The 27,291-nt window shown below is 46.8% G+C and overlaps 1 protein-coding gene across 3 annotated transcripts in view; it reads right to left on the bottom strand.

Annotated features, from left to right (window-relative positions):
* Positions 1-1,009: 1,009 nt before the first annotated feature.
* Positions 1,010-27,291, bottom strand: part of YTHDC1 (YTH N6-methyladenosine RNA binding protein C1) — a 46,026-nt gene continuing 19,744 nt past the window's right edge. For all 3 annotated transcript variants that reach the window (XM_060247847.1, XM_060247849.1, XM_060247850.1), the window contains 6 exons: positions 25,403-25,485; positions 24,545-24,581; positions 24,424-24,463; positions 24,267-24,329; positions 10,605-10,739; positions 1,010-1,923 (listed from right to left, as the gene is read on the bottom strand). In XM_060247847.1, coding sequence (XP_060103830.1) covers positions 1,708-1,923; positions 10,605-10,739; positions 24,267-24,329; positions 24,424-24,463; positions 24,545-24,581; positions 25,403-25,485 — 574 coding nt within the window. In that variant the 3' untranslated portion in view covers positions 1,010-1,707. The remainder of the gene's footprint in view (positions 1,924-10,604; positions 10,740-24,266; positions 24,330-24,423; positions 24,464-24,544; positions 24,582-25,402; positions 25,486-27,291) is intronic.

Below are 27,291 nucleotides of genomic sequence, written 5' to 3'. Positions count from 1 at the left end.
TCATACTGCTGTTGTGTCTTATCAATAAAAGTAAATCTTTTCTGAACACCAGAAAGAGGCCTGCCCAGGGGCTGACAATAGGTTCCATCCTCCAAATCAAACATTTCCTCCTAGGGAACCACCTCTGCCAATCTCCAGGTGAGGCTTGGAGATCACTCAGAACTACAACTGCTCTCCAGATAGCAGGGATCAGCTCCTCTTGAGGTGGGGAGGGCGCTCAACCAGAGCCTCTTTTTAGAGCCTGTTGTATTTTTCTCTCGCAGCAGGCCTTATTCCACGTTTACATTAGCATTACTGAGCAGCAGGCTCTAGTTCATGGCCACCTCACATTACGTAGTGGCAAACTGAAATCTGCCCTTCCGCTTCCTAGACATTCCTTCCTTTCATATCCCCCCCCCTTTCAGGCCTCCTTGTGTGAGAGAGGGAACACTAGCCAAATCAGCCCATCTACACAAGGCCTCCTTCACAGGCTTACTACTTCTTCAAGGCAACAAAAAGTTGAGAAAGTCTGGCCACCAATCACAGAGGCTGAGTGTTGTTTAACTGTAGGCTAATCTGTACCAACAAGAACACAATGCTCCTTCCTCACCACTCAAGCAGCTGCTGTGACTTTCCAGTGCAAAGCATCAATGGTCTGGGATCCCCCCACACCAGCCCTGTCCCTCTAGAGCTATTCCCAGGGCAAGGGACTTGTGTGTACCTGTCAGGGGGCCGTAAGCAGAGAGGCAGAAGGGAATGGGATTGCCCCTTTTACTCTTATGCAAGTGGAACTCCACTTAAAGAAGAGAAGACGAGAAGTTATTGTGCTTCCTTCTCCCTCCACAAGACAGCTGTCCCTCAACCTCAGGAATAAGCCTTCCCAGGAAGGGAACTGGCTCAGAGGGAGGGGAGGGGGAGAAGGTCCCACAGTGCTTCTGTCCGTAAGTCACAGGATCCAACCCAATGCTTTGTGTCCTCCCCCTCCAAAACCCCCTCAAGATCCTATAAAATACAGAGGCCTGTGGAAGTGTACTGTTATACCAGTTTATTATATAAAAAAGAAATGGCAGCAATATTTCCTGCTTACACACACAGAGGAACAGAGGGCATCCCAAGCTATGGGAGAGAGTGGGGGAGGCAACTAAACTGCATTAACCAAAATGCTATCAGAATACAGAAAACGCTCTTTTTAAAAGGTTAAAAATTAGATATCAATATGGGTGTTTTAATATTGCTTTCATTATCAGACAAGCACGACTTTTACAAAAATTAAAACACACGCACACACCAATAAAAAAAAATTAAGAAAAGAGGCGGCTGCTCCACCATCGCCACGAGTATTTGCATACTTGATAGCAGCACTTTCCATGAGAACTACATAGGAGAAAATATCAAAGCAAAAATACTGTGGCAGTTATCAACAAGTATTCAAAGAAATATATGATTAAATTACTGTAAAGATGAACACTTAAGAGACAATTTAATTATCTACATTTTCAAGCTGTTTTCCAATAAAAACCATCAACTCAAAGATCAAGCTCTGCAATTTGTTTTTGGCTGCTGGGAGTTTCCCAGTTCACAGCTTCCCGCATGCTTGGAACAAGAGCCAGCTAGAAATCCTTTCATACAACCAAGTAGGTAGATAGAGGAAAATAAAATTTTACTGCCAGTAAACACACAATATACAAGCATTTGCTCTTTTTCAAGTAACTGCTGTTTCCCAGGGCATTATCTTCTGTATCTTCCTCGTTCTCCTCCTCTGTCCCGATCACATGTCCTCTCTCGCTCCCGCTCCCTGTCTCTGCCCCGCTCTCGCTCCCTCCTGGTGTCTCGAGGGCGATCTCGCTCGCGATCTCGCTCACGCTCGCGGGGCCTGCTTCTCCGGCCACTGACCACGGCTTGTGTCCGACGTAGAAAATCATCAACCCTCATATCATAGTCATGCTAAGGAACACAGAACAGTTTTTAATTATCATCTGATTTAGAATCCATACACCTGAGGATCTTCCTGAAATTCAGACCTAAAGCCAGAGATGCTCTGGGGGTCTAGCTTTCCCAGCTCCCTTAGTCCTCCTGCCCCCGTGGTCTCTTCATTTTTGAGCAGAAACCGAAACACTCCAAAATGCAAGTAAGCACCATGAATAAACCAATCTGAACATCTTCACTCCTCTAACAAACTGCTTTGACAACAGCCAATAACTATTTATCTGTCTAGGTGACTGGGAGAGGGAGCAGAAGGCATATCTGGCTCACTTTCCGCTCTAAGACCTACTCCATCAACACACCAGCAGTCAGTGGGAGAGCTAAATGTATAACCAACCCGCTTCTACTTCTAAGCCCCACAAGCCCAGTATTCTTTCATCAGCCAACTGCCCCCCCCCCCCCGACCAAGAGGCTTGCAGGGTGAACTGGCTGGCCCCGTCAGCAGAGCAATGGGGAAGGTGGGATTTTCCCTCCCCCATGAGTTTTCAAGAGCTTCTTCTGGCCATTTCTTACTTTAAAGGCATTATTTTGCACTACATGCACAGTTTTTATAATTCTTCATGGTGAAGTCTAGATTTCCAATGAGTGTAAACCCACATGTTGATAACTAGGGGAAAAAAGTGTTTCAAATGAAGCACCTTGCTGATTTAAGAACTCTGATTTGGCTAGCTAGAACTTGGCTGATTTTGCAATTTTGCTGTAATCCGGGTTTTAATCTAGAGGTCCTTGAAACTGATGCTTTTTGTAATAATTACCGAGGTTCCTGGATGTTTTGAAAAGTGCTCCAAGTCACTTGGGGAAGCATAAAGCAGAAAATGCAACCCTAAATAAATTATCCGTGCTGATAAGAAAAAGCTGTCAATAAACCTGGGCTGCTGCCCTGCAATGAAGGGTGTGTGAACAAACCATTACACTTCAGAGTGCAGGCAAAAAACCAGGCTGCTTATCATAACTGATCATCTTCAAGTGGTCATCTGTGTAGTCCCACACTCAGGTACTGTGCCTGCCCTGGATCTGAGCTGGGAAAATTCTAGAGCTAGCCTCAAGTCCGTTTGGCACACTTTCTCTTCAGCTCTGGGGAGCAGGTTGCAACTGCACATCCCTGGAGCTGAGGAGAAAAATGCTCTCCTGCTCAGTTATTTCAGACCACTGTTAGGAAGTTTGGTAAACCAGGCTTACAAGAGATGCTAGCAGTGGGGAAGGCTAGCAAGACTGCACAGATGACTACTTGGAGATCATCAGCTATGGATTAGCAATCTATTTTTATCTTCGTGGTCTCTGTGCAGTTCCACATTGGTGATTAGTGAGACAAAGTAAAGGCAAGATGGAGGGTGCTGGCAAAAGAGTGAACTAACAATAAGAATAATATTTACTGTTACAGGTTGACCTGCTGGGGGAAAGAAAGAACAAAGGTAAATGGAAAACTGACTTCAGAATTGCCTGCCCAAAGGAAGCATTCCAACAGGATTTCACATGGAAGATCTAGTGAGTTATACCTAAGGGGCCATGGAGGCCATCTAATCCAACCCTCTGCTCAATGCAGGGTCAGCCTAGAGTATCCGTGACAAGGTTCTGTCCAGTTACTGCTTAAAGACTGCCAGTGAGGGGCAGCTCACCACCTCCCTAGGTTGCTGACTCCACTGTTGAACAACTCTTACTGTACAAGGGTTTTCCCAGTATCCAGCCAGTACTTTCCCACCTTCACCAAGGTTGACAGGGAGGACCAAGTAGAAGCCACACAAATGCCCTTCAGGGAGACACCCCTGATGAAGGCAGCAGAAGTCAATACAGCCCTGGTTGAGTGGGCAGGCAGGTAGGCAGAGGTTCTTTGGCCAACTCATAACGGAGAGCAATGGTAGCCATCACCCATTTTGCCGGTCTTTGAGGGGAAACTTTCTGTCCCTTATTGGGTTCCTCATAAGAAATGAAAGGCTCGGGTTCTGTCCAAATAAAACAGGAGTGTCTCGTGAATGTTGAGGGAGTGCAATGCTTCCTGAGCTGCCTCTTGCAGATGTGGGAGGAACGTTGAAAATACAGTAGGTTGTAAGAGGTGAAAAGTTGACACTACTTTTGGCAGAAAGGAAGGATCAGGACAAAGCACAGCCTTGTTGCTGTGAAAAGCAATGCACAGATGGTTGGGCCTGGAGACCACAAAGATCACTTCCACTCTTGGCTGACATGACTGTTACTACCATTGGCGGTAGAAGTAAATGCGGCAACCATAGTTGATGAGGCCATCATGGGGTCACCAGAATACAATGTGTACCGCTTGAGTAATTTTCTGGAGCACGTTCTTTATCAGTGGGAATGGAGGGAATATGTAGAACAGTTTCCCTGTCTGCTGATGAAGGAATGCATCTCTGTATGTAGGCTCTGTCTCGAGTTAGTCCCCTTGTGAAAACATGACATTTGGTGTTCTCTGCTGAGGCAAAAGCACTGACTTCTGGGAGACCAAAGGCTGACAAAATAGGGTGCAAAAAAGTTGGGTTCAGAGACCATTCATTTTCATTGTTCAACTAAGCATGTCCGCCTAAATGTTCTGGACACCTGGAACATGTACAACTAGTTGACAAATGTTCTGTTCTATGCACCAGTGCCAAAGGAACATTTGCCTGAGTGCAGAGTCACTTTGATGTGGTCTCCCGTTGTTTATGTAGTACATGGTTGCCATGTTGATGTGGCAATCTGCACTATGTGATCCTTGAATGCAGGAAGGAACCATTTCAGTGCTTGGTGTATCACAATTAATGTCGAGGCTCCGCTCTTGGGACGACCATCTCCCCTGTGCATGGTCTCCCCAACCCCAAAGTGAGGTATCTGTGGACATGAGAAACTCTGGTAGGAGTTAGTGGAATACCATGCCCTTCAGAGAGACCGTTGCAGGATGTTCACCAAGTCAGAGATGAGACAACAATGCCTAGGATGGAAAGCTTGATGGTTTGAGAGTGATGTTGAGGTTTGAAGTTGCGAAGCAACCAAAGCTGTAGTGGGGATATGAAGATACATATATGGGACCACAAAGGTGATGGATGCCATGAGTCCTAGCAGATGTTGTATAGAATGAGCTGATTGAGTTGGATGCCTTAAGAAGGTATGGGTCACAGATTGCAGGGTGAATGTTCTGCCTGCAAGTAGGTTTGCACGTTGGTTGGTTGTCTGCAACCTGACCCAAATAAACGGAAGAATCTGAGATGGCTATAGTGATAACTTGCTCAGATTCACACACAGGCCCAGCTTGGAGAGAAGATCAAGAGTTATGGAGATGCCTTCCCTCAGATGATGCCCGGACTGGGCGACCAAGAGCCAACTGTCTCCGTATGGATACAGTGTGATTCCTTTGACCCTGAGAGCTGCGGCTATACTGCCATATACTTTGTGAATACTTAAGATGCGGTGGATAGGCTGAAAGGAGCACTTGGTATTGGTAGTGTTGGCAGCCAATCACAAAGCAGTGGAACTGGCAGGTTGAGAGATGCTAGCCATATATTCTTTCGAATCAAAGGGAGGATCTTCTGTAGCACGATCATATTAAATGTGGAACATCTGATATGACGATTGAGAGCCTGGTGATCCATAATTAGATGCTTTCCTCTGCTGTGCTTTGGATTGACAAAGTATCAGGAGTATAACCCTGTGTGATGGTGGGGCTGTGGTAGCTCTTCTGTTGCACCCTTAGAAAGAAGCACATCTACCTTGTCCAGGAGAAAGAGGAATGGAGGAGGGGAGACAAAATGATGAGTGGAACAATCTGAAGGGAACTGTATGGTGTACTCCACCAGAATGATGGTGAGTACCCAAGTTGGAAGAAAGGGACAAAGCTTGATGCCCACAAATGCATGATCATGGGTGGGGGGAGTCTGCCAAGGATGGAAGAGTCAAAGAGACAGTTAACGCATGCAAGGCAACTGTTTGGAGGGCTGATAGAAGTGCTTGGAAGGAGTCAGCTTCTTCCAAGCATTGGTTGAATCTTTGGTATGGAGTCTTCTATTGACACAGTATGAAGCGTTGTGGCGGAGATTGGGAGACTCCCAAATTCTTTAGGGGAGGGACAGTGGCTCAGTGGTAGAGCAGAAGGTCCTAGGTTCAATCCCTGGCATCTCCCAACTAAAAAGGGTCCAGGCAAATAGGCATGAAAAACCTCAGCTTGAGACCCTGGAGAGCCGTTGCCAGTCTGAGTAGACAATACTGACTTTGGTGGATCAAAGGGGGTCTGATTCAGTATAAGGCAACTTCATATGTTCTCTGCCCATTTCTGTCATCAACGGTGGTCAATGGCTTGTCCGTGGTAGCGTTGAAGAGACAATCCCCATTGAAAGGCAGAGCTTCAATTTTTACTTTAATGTCGTGACAGAAAGATGGAGTAGAGCCAGGTAGTTTCACGGTGCTAATCTGTTGTTTAGAAATGCAGCAGACTTCACAAGCAATGGTGGATGCTACTTGCTGAGCAGATCCCGGGAGGTTTGGCAGAATTGGTAGGAGCTGGCTTGCCAGGTGATGGTCATACGCTGACATGCAAGACAAGCAGATCTGCATTTCTGCCACAAGGCTAGTTAGAGAGTATACCTTGCAAGCTAGTTATTCATCTTCTGGCCTTCTCAATTAGTTGGAGTATAATGCCGTACCTACTTGGTCTACTGGAGTTCAGAGGAGAATGAAGGAAATTTAGCATTGGATTGTTGTATTTTATACACAGGGCCGGTGCATGAGAGTCAGCGAACTAGGAATTGCCTGGGGTGCCAGCTCCCAGCAGGGGTGGGGGCAGGCACCCCCTCCCTGCTCACGCTGTCCCTGAGCCCACAGCTCATTTCTTCTCAGCTCTGAGTGATTGAAGGATCCCTCAGAACGGAAAGGGTGGCATTTCCCTTCCCCAGAGTCCTCCGAGGGTGCTGGGAAGCAAAGGTCCGAGTAATCTGGCCCCGCTCAGCTTTCCCATGCTGTGGAAAGGTCAAGTGGGGAGGGGGGCATTCGCATGGAGGGCTCCTCCTCTGTGCAGACAGGGCCACGTGGCACCGTTCGGCTTTTCCACACTGTGGAAAGGTTGAGAGGGAGCGTTTGCATGGAGGGCTCCTCAAGAGAAGCTTGCTGTGCAAACGGGGCCATCTGGCTCCACACCGCAGAAAAGTCGCGTGGGGGTGGCATTTGTCAAAAGTCAAGCAGGCCCCCCCCCCCCCTCTGTGCAGATGGCACATGATTTGGGCTGGTGCTGGGGGCCCTCTCCCACTGGAGGGCAGGGGGCAGGGCCTTGCCTGCTGCGTTAAAACCTCCAGTGCCAGCCCTGCATACACAACTTCGTATTTCTTTGACGAGGATCAGGGCATAGCCACGGTGGGGAACTCAGGGGCATGTGCCCCATTGCTCAAGGCCCAGGCTGTACAACTGCTGCTGCTCCTGGTCACACCCTTACCCGCCAGCCCAGTCATGGGCACAGAAGGGGAGTCTGCATAATTGTAGTGCTTGTTAGCCACCCTGGTGAGAACTAGTTTGGTGCAGTGGTTAAGTGCGCGGACTCTTATCTGGGAGAATCGGGTTTGATCCCCCACTCCTCCACTTGCACCTGCTGGAATGGCCTTAGCTCTCATAGGAGTTGGCCTCGAAAGGGAAGCTGCTGTGAGAGCCCTCTCAGCCCCACCCACCTCACAGGGTGACTGTTGTGGAGGGAGAAGATATAGGCGATTGTGAGCTGCTCTGAGTCTCTGATTCAGAGAGAAGGGCGGGGTATAAATCTGCAGCCTTCTTAATCACACCAGCCCACTGGCTCTCCCTCTCCCTTGCCAAGTGAGCAGGCAACTGAGACAGGCAGGCCTCACTGGAGTCATGTGATCTGGCCATATGCTGGTGTCACCTGAGTGCAGTGAGGCCTCCCTGCCTGCCTCATCTGTGGTTCATCCAGTTCCGTAGGTGTGGCAGCCACAGCTGCCTGGGGAATTTCCCCTGGGACAGATAACGGGGATGGGGCTTGGGAAGAAAGCATTTGTGAGCTACTTCCTCTTGTCTTTTGGGCTGTTTGGAATTCTTCCTCAAACCCTTTCTGGGATGCTTCATTTCTTAAGCAGGCAGGCAAGATTGCTTTTCTAAGTGATGAGCGAATGATGAACATCAAAGTGAAGTCATGTGGAAACTGAGGCTGAAATAAAACAGTCATTTAAGATACTGCAAGTCTCTTCTTCCTCCTCCTCCTCCTCCTTCTCTTCTTCTTATATCGTCTCATCCCAGCCAGTGCCAGGCTCTGGGCGATGTACAACATAAAAATAAAATATATAATCACCTTGATTTGTTAAAAGTGTCTAATAAAACAATTCTCAATTTTTTTTGGGTGGTAGAAAGAAATCCACAACAAAAGCCCTCTAAAAGTCTCTTTCCTCTGAATGGAAAGTTTGCCAAATGTCCTCCAGAGCTCTAACATTGCCATATATTTTAACACATTCTTGGGTAATTTTCCACAACTTAAAAAAAAAAAATCAATCCTTTTTAGGATTGAGAACTCCATTCAAATCTCCAATCAGGATTTCACCTTCATGGAAGTCTAATACTGTTTGATAGAAGTTTTCACTAAATTAATTTTAATTGCCATTTGGTGCATGTATTGATGTCACTGTCCAGATTTGTTTTTCTCGTAGTCTGATCTTCAAAATAAGATCTCTTCCATGGTGATCTTTTAGTTTTTCAAGGATTTCTGAACTTTGATTGCTGATATAAATTGCTATGCCTTTTTTCTTAGTTCATATGGAAGCAGCATAAACTTTGCACAATTTTCTGCAATTGAACAGATGTTCTTGATTCTTCATGGTATGAGTTTGATGATGATATTGGATTTATATCCCGCCCTCCACTCCAAAGAGTCTCAGAGCGGCTCACAATCTCCTTTCCCTTCCTCCCCCACAACAGACACCCTGTGAGGTGGGTGGGGCTGAGAGGGCTCTCACAGCAGCTGCCCTTTCAAGGACAACCTCTGCCAGAGCTATGGCTGACCCAAGGTCATGCCAGCAGGTGCAGGTGGGGAATCCAACCCGGTTCTCCCAGATAAGAGTCCGCACACTTAACTACTACACCAAACTGGCTCTCCTAAGTTTCTTATATACATAAGTTTCTTATATACATAAGATAGCTGCAGTGAATTTTTTCAATTGATTAAAAATTCCTGATAATTTCAATAGGGAATTTAGTCCATTTAGATTGGCTGAAATTATTTGAGCTCATTCATTTTTTCTTATTTTCTTTTTTCCCTTGTCTTTTTTATTTCTTCTTCTTTAGGAGAGAGCCCAGGGGCATCTGATCCTGAACTTTGATCACTATTTGGTTTCAGTTCCTGTAAAAGTTTTTCTGTGTCTTCTAATGCTATTATTTTCTTAAATTTGTCAAAAATATTTCTAAAGTGCATGAAATTTTCCAAGTCAAGTTTCCAAATCCTTTCCTTTCCTTGTGTCCAGTGAAAAATCCTGAAAAAACTGAATTTTTGACCTTCAATTTTAAGAATGTTGTGATAAAAACGTATCTTTTGATTTTTTTTGTGTGAAAGAGACCATTTGTCTTGTGTATCTTGAATCAATTCGGAAAACTTGCTCAATTTCACCTTGTACATTTATTGTATTAATTTTCTGAATCCATTTTCTAAGTCCTGATCACAGAAGGATTCTGGAATGTCATGAAATTGTAAATTATTGCTTCTAAGTTTCATTTCTAAAACTTATCCCTTGATTTGCTTCTCCCAAGAAATTTTCTTGATCTTGCTGTACTGCTTCAATTTTATTGTGTTTCCCTTCAAATTCTTTTTTTGATTTCTTAAATCTGTTGTTTGCGTGAGTCTTTTGGTTTATTTCTTGCATTCCAGTTGAAATTTCAGTCTTTATTTTTTGTACATTTTTTTTAATATCTTGTAGTGGAGATAGTAATTCTCTATTTTCTGTTCAGTTGCTAAATTTCTTCTAACTTCTCAGTAATAATTTGAATATCTTCATCAGAACTAATCTTTTTTGTAGTTCCAGTTGCCATCTTTCTCAGCTTTGCTAATTTCTTTCTACGTTGAAATGCCTTACATTAACCTTTCCATAAAGCTATGTAAATTTACACAATCGTTACAATATTGCAGGGGTGGCCAACGGTAGCTCTCTAGATGTCTTTTTGCCTACAACTCCCATCAGATCCAGCCACCCCTGCAATATAGTCTTGTGCAAGTGATAAGCAAGTGCCCCACAGGATTTTCCAGTAGCCCACCAACCACAATTTTCTGGAGGTTCCTTCTTAACGCTATGATGCTAGGTGCAGCACCTACGTGTGTGGGACCACACAGAGGCCACAAAGAATATCTGGTGCTTTCCAAAGATGGTGCAACTGCAAGCACAGGCTGCCCCATGGCCAAGAGCGCTGCTGTTCCTCAAAGAGTATACTAAGGTGGCTCTGACGAAGCCTGGACTCCATTCCTGGTCTCACTCCATGTGAGAAACTCTGTGGAATCCCTGAGAGTGGCTCTTGGGTGCTTCCCCACATTCTACCCTTTATCTAGGCACAGGCGGCAGTTTTAAAAGCTTGCCACTTGCCAAGCTCAGAAGAGGATTTTAGAGACACAGAAGCCTGATGCACACCTGCCCCAACCTGCCTCCAATTCATCACTTCTCCTTACTTAGTGCAAGTCAAGCCACACTTACCACTCGCTTATCCCGGTATCGTGCATCATGTGGAATGGGATGGTGCCCGGAGTAAGGAGGGTGAGCTTGGGGTGGAGGAGCGTGGTGCTGGTAGTATGGGTGATGGGGAGGCTGTTCCATACCTGGGTAGGGAGGCTAAAATGAAACAGGAGTTTGTTATAACAGTGGAGAGAAAAAGAACTCCGCATCTGAATGCTCCCGCAATTACGAGTGCCCAAGGAGGATATTCCCCTGGGATGGACAGGATGATTTTCAGGCTTCAGAGCAACTGCACTAGCAAAAACCACATTCACAAGGACTGCTACAAGAGGCTGCAGCATTCTAGTGACCCCCACACTTTGAAAAGCAGCCTGCTTTCTGATGGTTTAAACTGGCAGCGAGTGACAATATTCACCATGCAACTCCTGAATGAAATGAAAGGCTGCTGCTAGAATTCGCATTTCTTAAAAGTCAAGGGGGTGTGGATTTCTGCACTGACCCCGAACAAGAGACAATTATCCAATGCTGGAAGCCAAAGCACAAAATATTTTAAACCCTGCCTTAACACAATACTGAACCACCAGAGCAAATCTCTTTAATCCAGAGGAGCAGCGTTACTGACAGCAGCTCTACTGCTTCTTTGCTTCTGAGAACCAGGTTAGGAATGGGGAAACCTGGGTTCAAATCCCCACTCAGCCATAAAGCTCGTTGAGTGACTGGCCTGGGACACATCACTCCCCCTCCCCCGGCTACTTCACAGGGCTGTTGTGAGAATAAATGGGAGGTGGAAAAAGCTTGCATGGCACCCTGAACTCTTGGAAGGTAGTGTGGGAGAACAATTCTCTTTATTATTAAAGAGAAATAAACTAATGAACATTTGAACATACATAATGAAAAACAAATTACCACATGGAAGATAGCTGGGCTGGTTATTTCAGCTCATCCACACTTTCTGTTATCTGGACATTCATAAAACCAAGTGCAAGTTCAGAATTGGAACACTCCGACCACACCTTGCCCAGCTCTCCCAACTGGCTGCGGCAGAGAAGAGCCTCTGAACATCCCACACCTGGAGGGTCTCCAGCTGCAGCCAGGGCCCTGGCAGAAAGGGCGGGTGGGCAGGCAGGCACTCAGCCACCCAGCTGCAGCCACCCCCCCCCCCCCCAAGAGTGCTTGCAGGCCCAGCTTTGGAGTACAAACGTTTTCACTGCATAAAAACTACAATATTCTTTGTTTAAGATAGACTGCTCATCAGGATACTAGCAGATTTTAAACAATCATAACAGCCAATTCTATTTACAAGCACCCACACCCCAACGCTATGCATGTTTACTCAGAAGCAAGTGTGAGTTTAATGGGGCGCAATGCAAGGAAAGTGGTTGTGAGGGTCTCCCGAGTTTGTTGGGAGAATCAAGCGATGCGAGAGGGGGCAACAAGCAGGCTCTCCACCTGTGGGTACACGGATTTTCCCCTCAGCAGAACTCTCAAATGAACCAGGCCTTAATGAATGAAATGGTTTTTGTTAAAGAAAATTAAAAGAAATAAAATCAAACTTATTAATTGAAAAAGCAGTCTATAAACACTCTCATACAAGTTCAGAAAATAAAGGTGGTAGCTTTATAGAGACAAGAAGGGAACATTTTAAACAGGACTATATTTACCTATTCCAGAACAGAAATTCAAGGAGAAAGGTGAGCAGAACGAACCAGCATTCTACTCAAAGAAGTTGCACCCAGTTTCATGTTGGGAATGTAATTTAGTGGATGTCCAGATAATGCACCCCCCCCCCCCCGACAGACACTCACAACAAGAGAGCCCAAGAAGAACCGGAGTGCATAACCTTTGAGGTATGATGTGGTTTTTCCTAGAACAATGTTGTGATGGTGGGAATGAAACAATATATTGGAACCAGGGAAGCTGCATAACTTTTCCATGGGTTGTGAATGCAATGTAACGTTCATGTGAAAATGTCTATTGTGTTTGGTAATCTGTAACAGACATAGTGAGAAAACTATTACCGAGGGGTGTTATGGGATTAAAATGATTTCAACTGCAGACTCGCGTAGAGTGAACCAGGCAAGGGAAAGTCTCTGGGCCTAGATGGACTCCTCCCAGTGTAGTCTGTCTGGGTGCAGAGACCTTAATGGAATATCCATTCTGCATTTTCTTTGCAAGCTCAGAACAGCTTCCTGCTGAAGGGAAAGGTCAGACAAGGTGGGGTGATGAGTTAGTTGTACTTCCTGTTCTGGAAATTAATCTTTGGCACTGATGGTCTTAAAAGAATGAAGCCTTTTCTGGAAAGGATGGATTTAAAAGAAAAGTGGCCAGAACCAGACCTTTGCATCTTCAAGGCCAGTTTCCCCAGACTAGCCTCTGGCCAGTATTTGATGACACACGTTCCATGTGACTGCGGGACCTATTTTGATCCTTTGTAGATCAGGTAGAAGTCTTGGGGAGTGACCCTGTGAGATGCTGGAAAAGAAGGCTGTCTTGATGTCACCTTTTCCAAGGTACCAGGCTAGTCTTTTGAGAGAGGAGGGTCCAGACATGACAAAAGTAGGCATAGAACTGCAAAAATCTGTGTGATGATATTACTAAAGAGGTCAGCAGAATCCAAATCTATTGCTGCATCTTTATTAGCCTGGAGAGAGATTTTCTGACCAATAGCTCTAGTTTTTCTGCTGCTCCACAACAGTGAAATGGTTGCACTGGCCACGAGAGGATCTCACAAGCTGCTTTCAAAATGCCCCTTGACCTCTAAAGAGCTTGATATACTCAAGATTCACAGTTCTGTGGCTCTTTGGATCCCGGAGACCTGTTCCAAGCCGAAGTAACAAAAACTTAGCCCTCGAGCACATTGTTCTCCCACTCTTCCTTCCAAGAGCCCAAACTGGCACAGGTGAAGATCGAGGCAAAACCACCAGGCCTCTGCCAGGGAGGTGAGGAAGGATGGCCAGCTGAAGGCAGATCACACTCCAACCCTCTCACCACTACAGTGGTGAGATTTAATGACTTAATACACACCCAACCTTCCTGCCCAGCTAGACCCAAAGCAGCTGGCAACATTTTTCTCTCCTCTGGTTTATCCTCACAACAGTCCAATGAGACAGAAACAAAGAGTTGGGAGGGACCTCCAGGGTCATCTAGTCCAGCCCCCTGCACAACTCACAAATAGGTTGGTCAGAATGAGCAACAAGCTTCCATTGCAGAGAGAGGGTTTGAACCCAGGTCTCATTTAGTGTTCAATAGTGCTACCATGTGCCCACTGAAGTCAATGGGCTTAGACGGCAGTGACTCTGCAGAGGATCACACTGTCAAGACATGGGGTGCAGCAGCCTGCAGCTCCACCTGCAAAGTCAGCTGATAGCTGAAGTTCCTGCCTGAGTGCAAACCAAGGCTCCAGAGACACAGGTGCAGCAAGCCCTTCAAGGATGGAGGGCTGGAAGAAGCCCTTCGGTAACTGAACCAAGAGCCCTGCCACTTACCTCCTAGAAGCTGAACACTGATTATGTTTCAGAGCTAGAATTAAGGAGAACTAACACTCAAATCCCTGCTATGAGGCCCATCAAAAAAGCCACGCTGTGCATTGGGGAGGAGTTGTTGGATGGAGCCGTCTTGGAAATCGCCCTATTTCTTAAAGTGCTGGGACTTGGGGTGCCTCCGTATATCTCTGCTGTGTCTAGCACAGGCTTCTGCTTATAAACCAGGCTCAATACCCACATCCCTCTTATTTTCTGTCTTGGATACGCAGACAGCTTGTAATCAATCCTGTAGCGGGGTGTCAAACTTAAGGGCTGTGGGAAGCAACCAGCCCACCCAGGGCCTTTCTCCCTCCCTCCTTTTGAAGCTCTGAGGCTGTGAAAGTTCCCAGCTCCTTCTGCCTTGTCTTCGCCTTCTTCAGCAGGAAGCTTTTCTGGGCTTGCAAAGAAAATGCAGAATGGATATTCCATTAAGGTCTCTAGTCCCAGACAGACTACACTGGGAGTAGTTTATCTAGGCCCAGAGACTTTAATGAAAAATCCATTCCACGTTTTCCTTGAAGCTTTGTCTGTGCTGCAAAGTATTTCAATGGAGAGGAGCTCAAGTAGTTTCACTTTCCAGTGTTTGTATGGCCAATTGAAGCTGTCGCTTCATGCAGTTGTCTCCTTGCAAATAGTTTGAGTCAGCTTGTCTCTGCTGAGTGGACCTGAAAACTGGGGCTTGATGAGTTACTCTAACCTGGGAACCCACAGCCAAAGGGGGATATTACACTGGAGAGCCACTGTCAATCTGAGGGGATACGGGGGGGGGGGGGGGGGAGCCTGCAAACCCAAGCCATTTCATGTTTTCCTAGGCTCGGGGCATTTTATATTTCTAGTTTCTACAGCGATCCTTTTGCTTTTTCCTAATTTTTTTTTAAAAACTGCATTGCCAAATCCCACTATACCCCTGCCTTTCCATTTTAAACAAAATACCACAAGAGTTTTAAGCATTTTAAGTAAAAATAGTATCTTCAATTGTGTTGTGAGTCCTTTAGAAAGTTTATATCTCTGCTACCTGGCATTCCATTTTATGACATGCATGGCTTGGCCCCACGAAGTCCAATTTATGTCAGATCCAGTCCTTATAACAAGTGAGTTTGCCCCCCCCCCCCCCCCGTATTCCAGAGCCCAGGAGTTTTTAGACATTTTAATTCCTTTCCTCTCAGCTCCACACACCTGTGCACACACACCTAAATCTGCTTTACCAACACCCCACAACTCTGCAGGCTGGCTTCCAGGGAGCACTGCTTAGAATTCAGACAAAGCAAAGACGACAGGCATTTAAGTGAGCATGCCTAGCAGGGTCTTCTGTTAGATTACTGGGGGGAAACTGTCCTAACGCTTATCATTAGTGCTGCTATTCCTGCTACTTCGCCTTCTCTTTGTATGTTGACAGGCTAGTTGTATTCATAGCTACTGTTGGTTTATTGCCGTCTTATTCCATTTTTACCAGCTTGCATGTTCTGTGATAAGTGCATGACCAGTCTATGCAGTTTAAGATCTGGCCAAGAGCAGCAAGTGTTGTGTTCATGCAGGACTTTGCAATTCCTCTTGCCACACAGATAGTATGTGGTAGCCACAGACTTTGACATCAGTATATCTAACAGTCACATGTCCCCATTGGCAGATCAGGGCCATGAGCAGACCAGGGAGATTTTTCTTCAATCTGGGGAAACCCTGGGGCTGCAGGAAAATATGAAAGGTCTGACAAAAAACTGTGGGCAGTATGTTTAGTTCCTTCCAAAACAGAAGGATGCTGTCTCCACTTGCAGGACACTCACCATGAGGGGGAGGGGAAGCAGTGACACAGCTGTTCCTCCTGCCACCACCTCCCCTCCTCTGGAGGGGAGCAAGAAAAGTGGGCGCCACTGCCCCCAGAAGTTGCAGCACTAGCAGCAAGGGGAGAGCAGGAGCTGCTTCTGCCCTCCCCACACTATGTTGGCCTGGTGGGGGGACTAGGAACTGCCACCACCCCTCACCACCAAGTGGTGGGGAGGAGGAAAGGTGAGATGATGGACAAGCTGGGGGAGAAGTAGGAGCTGCCAACCACCCCCACCCTGCGAAGGGGCGGTGATGTGGAGGACGGGAGGGGGAGGAAGGACCTGACAGGGCTGGTGAGTGGGTGGGCGAGAGGGAGCTGCAGGTGAGCAAGGGGGAGGGGAGGGAGGACGGGATCTCCCCTCCCAAGTCTTCTCTTGTACAGTATTAGAGGACCTTATTGTTGCCTTTTGATCCTGACAGGCATGGCACTAAGTACCAAGGAATGTTTCATTGTTCACTGAGCTTCTAGTAAACTGTGCTATCCAACTTTCTTGAGTCTGTGGGCACCTACAGAATTCTGAAACACCATGGGTGCTACAGCTACAAAATGGGTGGTTGCTGGAAGAGGGAGAGTCAGCCCGTCAGGGGCCTTCAGGCAGGGAGGGAGGATCCCTGAGCTATAACAGCAGCTGAATTTTAGAAAAACTGTGAGGCCAAATGGCCAGTGGCCCCACTCATTTTCTAAAAACAGTTGGTAAGGCACCAGGAAAAGTGCCTGACCATGGGCATTTTTGGGAAGTCCTGCAGCAGAGACGAGCATTAAGGACAGGTTTCTTACCTGTAACTGATGATCTTCGAGTGGTCATCTGTGCAGTCACACATATGGATTTATCCGCCAGGATCGGGCCCATCTCAGAGAATTCAAAGCAATCCTTAAGCGTTAATTTTGGCGTGCCTTTCCCCTCGTCCCGGGGAGGGGGCAGCGTCTGCGCATGCCCAGACGAGGGGGAGGCGCCCAACCCACTCAGTTTCTTCCTGCCGCCGGAGAGGTGTAGTAAATGCATTGATATGATAGTCCAGCAGCGGGGAAGGCTGGGTGGGTATGTGTGACTGCACAGATGACCACTCGAAGATCATCAGTTACAGGTAAGAAACCTGTCCATCTTCTTCGTGGTCTCTGTGCAGTCCCACATATGGGTGACTGGCAAGCTATTTGTCAGGAGGCGGGTGCTGGATCTGTAATAGAAGCACTGTAAGTTATTAAAGAGAATAAACTTGTACTCACACATAGGTAGCAGAAGGCATCAGTCGAAGATTGATCTCAGCACAGGCTGCCCAAAAGAGGTGTCATGCCGGGCACGGACGTCCAGAGCGTAGTGCGAGGCGAACGTAGATGGGGACGACCAAACCGCAGCAGCGCAGACGCCCTCCATCGGAATGCCCTTGCAGAAGGCTGTTGAGGTTGCGACGGCTCTCGTGGAATGAGCTCGTAAGTGCTCGGGTATGGGCTGCTTTGCCAGTTCATAGCATAGTGAAATAGTGGTAGTAATCCACTGAGAATCTCTGGGTAGAGATTCTAGCACCCTGATTGTGGGTAGCATAAGACACAAAAAGTCTATTGTCCTTACGGAACTGCTTAGTTCGCTCGATGTAGAAAGCCAGAGCTCTTCGTACATCTAAGTTATGTAGGGTGCGTTGACCCATATCTGTAGGGTGTTGAAAGAACGCAGGCAAGACGGAAGGCTTTCCTAGATGGAAAGGTGACACCACCTTAGGTAAGAATGCGGGGGCCGGGCGTAGCACCACCTTGTTGTGGTGGAAAACTGTGTACGGGGGGTCTGCTCTGAAAGCGCAGATGTCGCTAGCTCGTCTGCCGGTAGTAAGGGCTACTAGGAGGGCTGTTTTCCATGTCAGGAGATGTAAAGAAATAGAAGCCATGGGTTCGAAGGGTGGCTTCATTAACTGACTGAGGACCAGAGGAGATCCGGGAAATTACAGGCCAGTCAGTCTGACTTCAATACCGGGAAAGTTGGTAGAAACCATTATCAAGGACAGAATGAGTAGGCACATTGATGAACACGGGTTATTGAGGAAGACTTAGCATGGGTTCTGCAAGGGAAGATCTTGCCTCACGAACCTGTTACATTTCTTTGAGAGGGTGAACAAACATGTGGACAAAGGCGACCCGATAGAAGTTGTTTACCTTGACTTCCAGAAAGCTTTTGATAAAGTTCCTCATCAAAGGCTCCTTAGAAAACTTGAGAGTCATGGAGTAAAAGGACAGGTCCTCTTCTGGATCAAAAACTGGCTTAGTAATAGGAAGCAGAGAGTCAGTATAAATGGGCAGTCTTCGCAGTGGAGGACGGTAAGCAGTGGGGTGCCGCAGGGCTCGGTACTGGGTCCCATGCTCTTTAACTTGTTCATAAATGATTTAGAGTTGGGAGTGAGCAGTGAAGTGGCCAAGTTTGCGGATGACACTAAATTGTTCAGGGTGGTGAGAACCAGAGAGGATTGTGAGGCACTCCAAAGGGATCTGTTGAGGCTGGGTGAGTGGGCGTCAACGTGGCAGATGCGGTTCAATGTTGCCAAGTGCAAAGTAATGCACATTGGGGCCAAGAATCCCAGCTACAAATACAAGTTGATGGGGTGTGAACTGGCAGAGACTGACCAAGAGAGAGATCTTGGGGTCATGGTAGATAACTCACTGAAAATGTCAAGACAGTGTGCGTCTGCAATAAAAAAGGCCAACGCCATGCTGGGAATTATTAGGAAGGGAATTGAAAACAAATCAGCCAGTATCATAATGCCCCTGTATAAATCGATGGTGCGGTCTCATTTGGAGTACTGTGTGCAGTTCTGGTCGCCGCACCTCAAAAAGGATATTATAGCATTGGAGAAAGTCCAGAGAAGGGCAACTAGAATGATTAAAGGGCTGGAGCACTTTCCCTATGAAGAAAGGTTGAAACGCTTGGGACTCTTTAGCTTGGAGAAACGTCGACTGCGGGGTGACATGATGAGAGGTTTACAAGATAATGCATGGGATGGAGAAAGTAGAGAAAGAAGTACTTTTCTCCCTTTCTCACAATACAAGAACTCGTGGGCATTCGATGAAATTGCTGAGCAGAAAGGTTAAAACGGATAAAAGGAAGTACTTCCTTCACCCAAAGGGTGATTAACATATGGAATTCACTGCCACAGGAGGTGGTGGCGGCCACAAGCATAGCCACCTTCAAGAGGGGTTTAGATAAAAATATGGAGCACAGGTCCATCAGTGGCTATTAGCCACAGTGTATGTGTGTATATAAAATTTTTTTGGCCACTGTGTGACACAGAGTGTTGGACTTGATGGGCCGTTGGCCTGATCCAACATGGCTTCTCTTATGTTCAGAGACAGGCTCCAAGCAGGTTGTATTTTGCGGATTGGAGGGTGGAGGTGAAGGATCCCTTTCAGGAAGGCCTTGGTGGCAGAATGTGAGAATACAGTGGAGCCATCAATACGTGGATGGAATGCAGAGATAGCTGCTAGATGAACCTTCAGAGAGGAGTAGGACAGTCCAGTATTGGAGAGAGTTAGAGTGTAAGTCAAAATTTGATTGATATTGGCTGATTCAGGTCGAAAGCTATGTAGATCAGCGTATTTGGAGAAGCGTTTCCATTTGAAGGCATACGACTTTCTAGTGGCAGGTTTTCTAGCATTGAGCAAGATGTGTTGGACCTCCGGAGTGAAGGTCATGAATTGATCCTCCATGCTGTAAGGCGGAGGAGAGCAGGGTTGTGATGGAGAACCTTGCCGTTCTGTTGAGAGAGTAGGTCCTGGGCTTGGGGGAAGCGGTGAAATACACCCTGCGACAGTAGAAGGAGGGTGGTGAACCACAGTTGACGGGGCCACCATGGGGTCACTAGGATGCAGTTGGCATTGTCCGACATAATTTTCTGCTGTACTCTCGTAATGAGTGGTATTGGAGGAAACATGTAAAGCATTGGTCCGCTCCAAGACTGTAGGAAAGCGTCTCCTGCAGATAGTGGAGACGACTCGCCGCGCGTGTATAAGCGGGGACATTGTGCATTGTCCGGTGCTGCAAATGCATCTATCTCCGGGGTACCGAACCTCTGAAACAGAGGGAGAAGATAATGAGTGTTGATGGACCACTCGTGGTCGTTGATGGATTGTCGACTCAGAGCGTCCGCTTGAATGTTCTGAACTCCGGGTAGATGTACTGCAGATAGGAAAATGCCGTGGGCAATGCTCCAGTGCCATAGGGTTAAGGCTCTCTTGCACAATCTGATGGAGGCAGTACCTCCCTGTCGATTTATGTAGAAGACTGTGGCTATGTTGTCCAATGCAACTTGGACATGTTTGTTGTGAAGCGACGGAAGGAAGGATCGCAGTGCCCTGTGGACTGCCAGCAACTCCAGGCAATTTATGTGGAGAGACCTTTTGTATTATGTCCACTGGCCTTGTACAGTGAGCTGTCCTAAGTGGGCTCCCTATCCCCACTTGGAAGCATCTGTAGTGACAATCACCGAGGGAGGAGTCTGAGTGAAAGACATTCCTTTGAGGAGGTGATGGTCTAAAGTCCACCATTTCAGAGAGGGAATGATGTGAGCTGGAATGGTGAGTATAGCGAGTTGATGTTGTGGATGAAACGTCCTCACGAACCACAACTGAAGAGGGCGCATGTGAAGTTTGGCAAATAGGACGGAAGTGGTGGCAGCCATCAGTCCCAACATCCTTTGAAAGGTGAAAGCTGTCTGAGAGCGATGTAGAATGATGTCTTTGGCCAGAGATTTGATGTACTGTACTCTGTCTGCCGGCAGGTAGGCTTTGCATGTCACAGTTGAGAGGTGTGCCCCTATAAACTGTATGGATTGAGTAGGGGTTAGATTTGATTTTGTAGAGTTGACCTGGAGGCCCAGGGTGGCCAAGAGGGAGAGGGTCACGGAGACATCGGACTGGAGCTGTTCGCTGGATTGGGAGACAACTAGCCAGTCGTCTATGTACGGGTAGATGGAGATGCGTTGCTGTCTCAGAATTGCTACTACCACTGCCATGCACTTCGTAAATACTCTCGGAGCTGTTGAGAGGCCAAAGGGAAGGGCGTGGAATTGATAGTGTTGATTCCCTATGGCAAATCTGAGGAACCTCCTGTGATGGTGGTTGATGGTGAGGTGAAAGTAGGCATCTTGGAGATCTATTGATGCCATCCAAGCTTGTTTTGGGATTCGTGGAAGGATGGATTGAAGTGTAACCATCCAAAATTTTTTGTGATGGATATGGAAGTTGAGCTTTCTGAGATCTAATATGGGGCATAGGCCCCCGTCTCTCTTCAGCACCAGGAAGTAGCGGGAGTAGAATCCGGTGTGGTGGTATTGAGGAGGAACTGGTTCTATAGCTCCCTTGTCCAGCAAGGTTGCTACTTCTAGGAGCAGATGGGGTGACGGAGGGGTAGATATGAACCTGTGGTGTTTTGGGGTCGAACTGAACTCTATTGAGTATCCGTTTTGGATGATTGACAGTACCCAAGAGTCCGATGTTATGGCTTCCCAGTTGTGGTAGAACGGCTGCAGTCTGATGTCTGGGCGGTGATGCAGTGGGAGTGGAACAGGGGAGTCAAAGAGACTGTTTGTTGGTCGGCGTTGTCTTCTTTGTGGTCTGAGGGCATGCCCTCTGTTGGAACGGCTGTTTAGTTTGAGGAGGCTTGCGTCTCCAAGGTTTGGTTTGGCGAGGCGATCTGGAGCGTTTGAAGTAGTTAGGCTTCCAGGATCTTTGTTTTATGGTTGACTGAGGCTGGGTGACTCCTAGTCTTTTTGCCCTCTTCCTGCTGTCATCAACATTGGTGAGGATATCATCTGTCGTGGCATTAAATAAGCTTTGGCCGTCAAACAGTAAATCCTCAATTTTAAATTTGATGTCTGGCTGCAGGGAAGAAGACCTGAGCCAGGCGTGTCTGCGCAGGGCGATAGCTGAAGCTAGGGTCCTGGATGAGCATTGGGCTGCATGGCGAGCGGTGTTTATCTGCTGCTTGCTGACTCTAGAAAGTTCCTGCAGCACGTGAGTGGCTTCCTTTTGAGTAGCCTCAGGAAGGGCTGTGACCAAGGAACTCAGCTGGGTGGTAAGATTTTAAGCATACGCAGAAGTATGCCATATAGTTATGGATCTTGGTAGTGGCAGTGGTGAGGGAGTAGATTTTCCTCCAGATGGTGTCAAGCTTCTTGCCCTCTCTTTCGGGGGGGACAGGATGTCTGGTCTGTTTAGACTTTGATGAGGAGTGGACTATCATCGAGTTAGGAGCCGGGTGGTTGAAGAGGAACTTCGACTCAGGAGCATGTACTTTGTAAAGTGCCTCAACCCTCTTAGACATTGGTGGTACAGAGGCTGGTTTGTCCCAGGCTTCCTTCAACGTCTCCAGATGGACTGGGAGCATGGGAAATGAAGAGCCCGCAGGGAGGTCTGCGTGTACTAGGTCATAGACCACGTCGGAGACTCTCGGAACATCTGTTGTCAGCTTTACATTGAGGGAGTTAGCCATGTTAGATAGTAGGTCTAAATAAGACTTAGGCCCTTCAGATGGAGATAGGTCGGCGGGTTTGGCTATGTCCGACTCCGGGGAGTGGAGGCCGGAAGCTGAAGAATGAGAGGACACAGATTGCTCTGCTTATGAGTCATCGAGAGTCTCCACTTCTGGAGTCTTCCTGATCTGTTCTGGCCCTGAGAGCTGGATACGTTTTGAGGGCTCTATAGCCGTAGAGGCAACTGGAGAAGGTGGTTTTGGTAGCGAGATGTATTCACGGTACCGTTGGTGGTCGTCGTGGTAAGGGTGCTCTCGATGCGGAGAGATGTCTCCGTATCGAGGGCGGATATCCTCGCGAGAGTGATCCCTGTAGTAGGCCCTTTCTAGGTGTCTAGTGTTGTCACGGGACCGAGAATGCTCACGGGTGCGGTGTCTGTAGAAGCCGGGAGAGGGTGACCTTCGGTATCTGTGAGGAGATGGTGATCTGGACCTCGAAGGAGTGTAATAGTAGTAGCGGTCTCTGTGGCCACTTCTGGATCTTTTTTCTCTGAGACGTAGGGGTCCTCTCGGAGTCGAGGGAGCTCTGGTTAGTGACGGGGCCGTGATTGGTTGTCGGATATTCAGGACTTCTCGGAATGAACGGTCATCTAGAATGCTGAGGTGTTGGCTCTTTGTCGAAGTCGGAGACTCGGTACCGAGGATTTGCTCCGGCAGCGACTCGTGCACCGAAGGTGATCTAGAGCTGATGTGGACAATTTCCAGTGGCGTGATGGCCGGAGTCGCGGTGGACTTCGATGCCGGTGTAGTCTGTATCGAAGCAGTAACAGTCGTGGCCGGAGGTGTTGGAGGTCGAGTCACGGCGATGGGGTCAAGGACCTTATGGCTAGACTTCGGCTTTTTGGGAGACTTCGGGTCCGAGGGGTCTCTCGAAGTCGACTCGGTACGGTGCCGCTTCTTGGATTCGTCAGACTTCTTTAGGTGTTTGCCGGATTTATGCTTGCTGGGAACCTGTGCCACGGAAGCTACCGGCTGATTCGTTCCCTTATGGAGCAGGGAAGACGGAGAGGTCTGCGAACCCGATGCGTGCGACATTACTGGGCGCAGCAATGACTCTAGCAAATGGCTTTTGAGTCTTGCCGCGCGGTTTTTCTTCGCCTGTTTGCCGAACTGGCTGCAGTGCACGCAGGAGTCTGTTCGGTGTGCCTCGCTGAGGCAGAAGAGGCAAAGAGAATGTCCGTCGGTAGACGGGATTTTCGCAGCACAGCGAATGCACCTTTTAAAAGTTATTTTTTCCTTCCCTTCCATCCGCCCGGAAAGAGGGGGGGGGGGGAGAGAGGAGGACGAAAAACGAAGTATAGAGAAAGATTTTTTTTTATACGATACCAGAATGAAGAGTGAAGAGGAGCGAAAGACGATGAAAAGACGGCGAGATAAATATTTCAAGGGACTGCAATGAAAGCGGGAGATCAGCGAGATAGGTTTTCCGGACGGCGGTAAAGAAGAAACTGAGTGGGTTGGGCGCCTCCCCCTCGTCTGGGCATGCGCAGACGCTGCCCCCTCCCCGGGACGAGGGGAAAGGCGCGCCAAAATTAACGCTTAAGGATTGCTTTGAATTCTCCGAGATGGGCCCGATCCTGGCGGATAAACCCATATGTGGGACTGCACAGAGACCACGAAGAAGATCAATGCTTTCTCCCTCTACCCTCTCTTCACCAAATCCTCCTCAGATCCATAAAATGTGAGAAGAAAAGGGGTATGGACTATGGTGCTCTACTCTCAAGAGAAAGTCACAGTGAATCTGAGCAGCATTTTAATAAAATGAGAAGGGAGGGGAGAGAACCTGAAAAGATTAATTGCAATCAGAGATCTAAAGTAACAAAAATACAAACCATTCCTTGCCAGGGTGGCGGTGGTCCCATGTTGTGGAACTCTCTCACATAATCGTTGTAAGACTAAAAAACACAATGAAACAGTGGGGATATCAACAATAACGAATTGTTCTGGAAAACACCTGCAGCTACAACGGAAGAAAGGTTGTAAACTTACCCCATTTAAAAAGACATCTCGCCGGACTCCTGAAAATCGTCTGTTGGGAATAAGATTAGCGAAACTAAATGCCAGTGGTAAGTAACCTGATCATAAAATGAATAATATTAACACTTCTTACCTGTCTACTTCTTGGTACCTGGGATCCTTTAAATACCCTGTTCAAAATCAAGCAGCATTTTATCATATTTGCCACTATGCAATAACATGCTCTAAGTCATTTGCATCCTCCCCATAAGCATGCAACCTCCTTATCAAAGACCCACAAGGAGCAGTCGTTTTGTTGCTTCTAAAGCCGGCTTCATCAATGTGTGTTCAAAAACCACTGAGTTTTTCTTTACACTACAACAGAGTGGACTCTAGTTAAGAGATACGGAGTAGATGAAAAATTTTCAATTTGGCCTCCTTTCCCAATGACACTTTTTCAAATAGCCATGCATGGCGTTAAATAAAAGTTGGGCAAGTGCACAAGCCTCTAGCAGTAAGTCTACCTGCTTATCACAGAGACCAAACAACTTGATATCAATCCTGTATCGTCCACTGCAGCCTTCTTGGAGGCATCTGTATTAGAGAGACAACAACTCTCTCTAATGCAGGGGTGGCCAACGGTAGCTTTCCAGATGTTTTTTGGCTACAACTCTCATCAGCTCCAGTCATTGGCCATGCTGGCTGGGGCTGATGGGAGTTGTAGGCAAAAACATCTGGAGAGCTACCGTTGGCCATCCCTGCTCTAGTGCATTGCCTAAATAACGGGGAAGACATACATCACCCTACAGTGGCAGTCTTACCAAGAAGCAGGGCAATTGGGTGCCTCAAGATTCTTACCCTCAGATACCCTACCAGGAATGAAATTTACATAGTGCTGAAGATTTCTTTGGAAAGTTTATCCTCATATCTGCATGCCCAAAGGAAAACAATGTCTGGTTCACACACAAATCTGTTCATTTGTGCACATATATTTGCATAGGAAGATATTAACCTGGTCTTTGGTGAAACTCAGGAGGATAATCAATCCTTGGTTTCTTTCTGCTGTTATGAATATCATAATCCTCTGGTCGACGCCTACATAAATTAGACAATAATTAAACAGTGGTTTGGATGAAATTTCACAGAGAGAGCACCTTCAGAGGGAACAATGGGAACTGCCTGAAGAGAGTTTCTGGGAGCATGGCATTTGTGTTAAAACATGACTCTCGGGTAACCGCATCCCACAATTCACAACACAATCCCATTTGCAAGAATATCTATTAGAGATTGCATTAATGGTTGTGATGAACCAGAGATTCCTAGTATGGTATTTAAGCCAGCCATACCTCTTACAGTCCAAACCTACACACAACTATTGGCGGGTGGGGGGGCGGACGACCCAAATCCTTTGGTCATACTAGCAATTTGCAAAAGATTGAAGCCTAAACTAAGTTTTTAATTCATATAATTACTACACTGTTAACTGATTTTAAATTATTTTCACTTTGATAAAATGTTTCATAATCCATCTTTTGCATGCAGAACCCCTTCCCCTCCTGACTAAGCAATGTACCTGTACAGTATGGCATATGTTTAAACATTTCATATTATTGGTATTTGTGCTAACTTCACACATTTTTAAATTTGAACATTCATGTTACTGGTTGAAATTCTCTCTCTCTTCTTTAAAGCAGATGCTTTTGAGTGGCTACTTCATTTTCTCCCTTTGCTCACCATCAGCAGGTAATATAATGCCACCCTCCAAAGACACCATCAAAACTGCCCTTGCCTATAAGAGGGAAACAAGCTATGCTGCTAAAAAGGGTTGCTATCGGCACATAAAACGTCAGCTGCTGGAGTTCTGAATAAAACATCCAGTTACAATCAATCACCTCCCTCCTCCCCAAACATCTCTAAAGTCAACTGATATTATCATAGATTTTAAGACGTTAATCTAATTCTGAGCAAATAAACCAAAGCAACCGTATGTACAGCAAAAACAGCTTTAAGAAAAGTAAGAGCTGGTGTAAAGAATAAACATACCGCTTTCTTGTAGTTTTGAGTGTGCACTTACGACCGGTATGATATATGATAGTAACAGTTCATATAGGAGTCCAACTACTGACTTTAAGCTGAAAGCCACATACATAAATGGAGGCCCTGGCAGGCTCGAGAAGGTGTGATGGCGTAATAAGGTATAGTTTGCAGTCCATTGCAAAACCTTCACTTGCAAACACTTTATTGCACTGGAAACCTCTCAGGCTTAACTTCAAAAGCCATCTTGGTGCTCAGTCCTCATGCCCAAAGGAAAAGGAAGGGACGCTGCCAGGATTCCTCCTACCTACAAGTGTTACAGTGTCCTTTTTTAAGAGCAAGGTAATGGGGAATCGTTGGGTATCTGTACCTACCAGAGGATGTTTCCACAAAGGAAACTTTAACCAAAAAAGGTTGCAGCCCAAACCGCAGTCTTTAGATTTATCAGAATGCCAAGTGGCTACACAGGGGTGGGGGGTAAACCGTGTTGTATAGAAGGGCTTATATATCAGTCCTTTGCAAAGACTTCTCCAATTCTGTAACAAGATATACCCCCTCTTTTCTGGCCAATGCCGGCAAGTTCATAGAGCAGTGATCAATAACCATGGCGATCCTCTAAATACATTTAAGTCCACAGGTGCTGCCAGCATCTGGAAAGGTGGCGTACACAGACACAGCAACAGCCATTCTTTTGGGATTGTTGCCGGCTCTCCAAGGGCCACTTGCTCCCCTTTGGAGAGAACCTATGGCTTTCAGAAGCTCAGAAAGATGTGAGAATATGTGGTAATGGGCTTAATCACAGCACGGTGATACAATCTGAAACAGTCCCAAACACGCTCCTCTTGAACAGCAAAATAATATAAATAT

The sequence above is a fragment of the Heteronotia binoei genome, chromosome 10 (genome assembly GCF_032191835.1).
Source record: "Heteronotia binoei isolate CCM8104 ecotype False Entrance Well chromosome 10, APGP_CSIRO_Hbin_v1, whole genome shotgun sequence".
Classification (NCBI taxonomy): Eukaryota; Metazoa; Chordata; class Lepidosauria; order Squamata; family Gekkonidae; genus Heteronotia; species Heteronotia binoei.
The sequence above is the reverse complement of the archived record's forward strand: the minus strand, read 5'-3'. Positions and strand labels throughout refer to the sequence as shown.